The following is a 2,718-nucleotide window of genomic DNA, read 5'->3' on the forward strand; positions in this document are numbered from 1 at the left end:
TACAGGTGCCTGCCACCACGCCCAGCTAATTTTTTGTATTTTTAGTAGAGACAGGGTTTCACCATGTTGGTCAGGCTGGTCTCGAACTCTTGACCTCAGGTGATCCACCCGCCTCGGTGCTGGGATTACAGGTGTGAGCCACTGCAACTGGCCTAAAATTTTGAATTTTAGAAGGACTGTTCCACTTTGAAATTTTTGTTACAAATTGAAATTTTCATAAGTATGCATATTAAAAAATACTATCTTGATATATTAAAACTATCCAACTATTTTAGTGAAACATTACATTAATTATCCTCAGAGGATACTTAGGTGTAGCCCAATTGTTCTTGAGTGCCAAGTGGAGGGATCAGCACTTAAAAAATAAAATTTACTGCAGAGGCAACAGGAAATGTACTTTATTAAATAAAACTTTTTTCACTGGCAATAGTAAAGAATTGCTGATGGGTCTTGAATAAGGGCAACACTTAAGAAAGATTAATGTGTATGTGGGAGGAAGGAGAGAGCCAGGAGGCAAAGACCCTGATTAAGAGACTATGAACAGTCCTGGAAAGCCAAAACAATGGCTTTCTTTTGCATGCTGGCAGCACAAATCCAAGTGACACGGGGATATAAATAAGGATATAATTCATGAGAGCATTAATTCACTTTGGCTGGTAGGAGAATTGGCATTTTTTGGCCCTTTCCAGGCCCTTTTTTTCCTTTTTTTTTTTTAAACCTCATGCATTGATTATTTTTATTATTAAGATTTTAAAACCCATGTTATTATTATTACTATTATTTTTTGAGAGAGTCTTGCTCTGTCACCCAGGCTATACTGCAGTGGCTCAAATCTTAGCTCACCACAACCTCCTCCTCCCTGGTTCAAGTGATTCTCCCACCTCAGCCTCCTGAGTAGCTGGGATTACAGGCACCTGCCAACATGCCTGACTACTTTTTGTATTTTTTAGTAGAGATGGGGTTTCACTATGTTGAACAGGCCAGGCCAGACTGGTCTTGAAATTCTGACCTCAGGTGATCCACCCACCTTGGCCTGGAATTAGAGGTGTGAGCCGCCATACCTGGCCTACTTTATTGCATCTTATGAAGAGAAAAGTATCTTCTATCCGATACTTTAATAATAATATTCCATTGTATGGATATATCACATTTATTTATTCATTTATCAGTAGATGGACACTGGCTTGTTTCCACTTTTTGGTTATAAATTAATCTGGTATGGCAGGGCACAGTGGTTCATGCCTGTACTCCCAGAACTTTGGGAGGCCAACGTGGGTGGATCACTTGAGATCAGGAGTTCAAGACCAGCCTGGGCAATGTTGGCAAAATCCCATCTCTACCAAATATACAAAAAAATTACCTGGGTGTGGTGGCGCACCACACCACACACATCTCAGTGAGCTGAGACTGCACCACTGCACTCCAGCCTGCGTAAAGGAGTGAGACTCTGTCTCAAAAAAAAAAAAGATGCAATAAAGTATAACTGGGTCTTTTCAGCTTTTAATAATTTTATGTCTAAATGAATTTTTACAAAGCTTCAAAAATAGACTGTGTAATACCTCAAAGGTCACCATCAAAGGTTACATGGTACAGGTAAAATCTGGGGATGTTTAGTGATCTTAGAGCCAGAGTCTCTTCTTGAAAGCCAAGGCTCATTGTACATAGACAGAAATAAGGAACCCAGGCTAACTGTGAGAGATAAAAGCTACACGGAAAGAGAACAGAACAGGCAATATTTACGTAGCTCTGGATTGGGTATGGAAGGCAAAATGGTTGTTAAAGAATAAGGCAACATGGAGACAAAACATGTATAAATAGGGAGCTATGTGGAGGATTTATTGAGGAACAGAAGATTCATGGAAAAGCTGGTTTCCTTAGGATTAGGAAAATGTACAACATAGGTAAGTTATAAGACTCACAGTGTAAATACAGTGGTACAAAGACTTGTTTGAGCTGCTGCAATAATATAAGAGTCTCTTATTGCTCCTCCTTCCATTCCTCATGATACATATTTTTAGGGCTGCACAGGCATAGGCATTGGCTTGGTTTGACTCTCTGGTGATGCCTTAGATTTAGCTCTAAATCAGATCTAATTATAAATCTCTGGTAGATTCCTCAAAACAGTAAGAATCACAAAGGTACACTGGAATAACACTGAAAAAGGAATGCTCCTTAAGTCACTGTGTGAGTCAGTTTGAGTGACTCATTCTCAAACTAGCTTATCTATTTTTAGCTGAATCAAAATTTAATACAGGAGAATAAAAAAAGACATGTTACACAGTACATGACATGAAGGCAAACAGTTTTCAACACTAACATATAGTCATAAAAAAACAGCTTTTTTACTGAAAACATACCTTCCACTCTGAAGTTGGATGTGGAGGGTGGTGAATGGTTCTACACGAATAAGATAGTGCATGACCCCCGCAGAATTTGAATAGTGAGTACCATAGTGAAACTTATCAATAGTTCCCATAGGATCCTCAAAATTTTCATATCTGTGGGGAAAAAAATCCTAAAGTTTTATAACCACAATAATAAAATACATAAGGGGGCATAAGTTTGTATTTTATTTCTGAAAACACAAACACAAAATTTCTGATGGAGTTTTTAAAAAGTCCATCCTTCTTCATATGCCTCATTATCAAACTCTGTATTCATATCATCATTAACTAGCAAATGAAAAAAGTTTTATTCCTTAATACTTTTTTCTGAACA

The 2,718-nt window shown here is 38.0% G+C and overlaps 1 protein-coding gene across 1 annotated transcript in view; it reads right to left on the bottom strand.

The window, feature by feature from the left end:
* The window catches only part of NBEAL1 (neurobeachin-like 1), a 206,959-nt gene that overhangs the window by 40,917 nt on the left and 163,324 nt on the right, over positions 1–2,718 (bottom strand). The window contains exon 41 of the mRNA XM_011949999.1: positions 2,358–2,498. Coding sequence (XP_011805389.1) covers positions 2,358–2,498 — 141 coding nt within the window. The remainder of the gene's footprint in view (positions 1–2,357; positions 2,499–2,718) is intronic.

Source organism: Colobus angolensis, unplaced genomic scaffold (assembly GCF_000951035.1).
Source record: "Colobus angolensis palliatus isolate OR3802 unplaced genomic scaffold, Cang.pa_1.0 Scaffold30, whole genome shotgun sequence".
NCBI lineage: Eukaryota > Metazoa > Chordata > Mammalia > Primates > Cercopithecidae > Colobus > Colobus angolensis.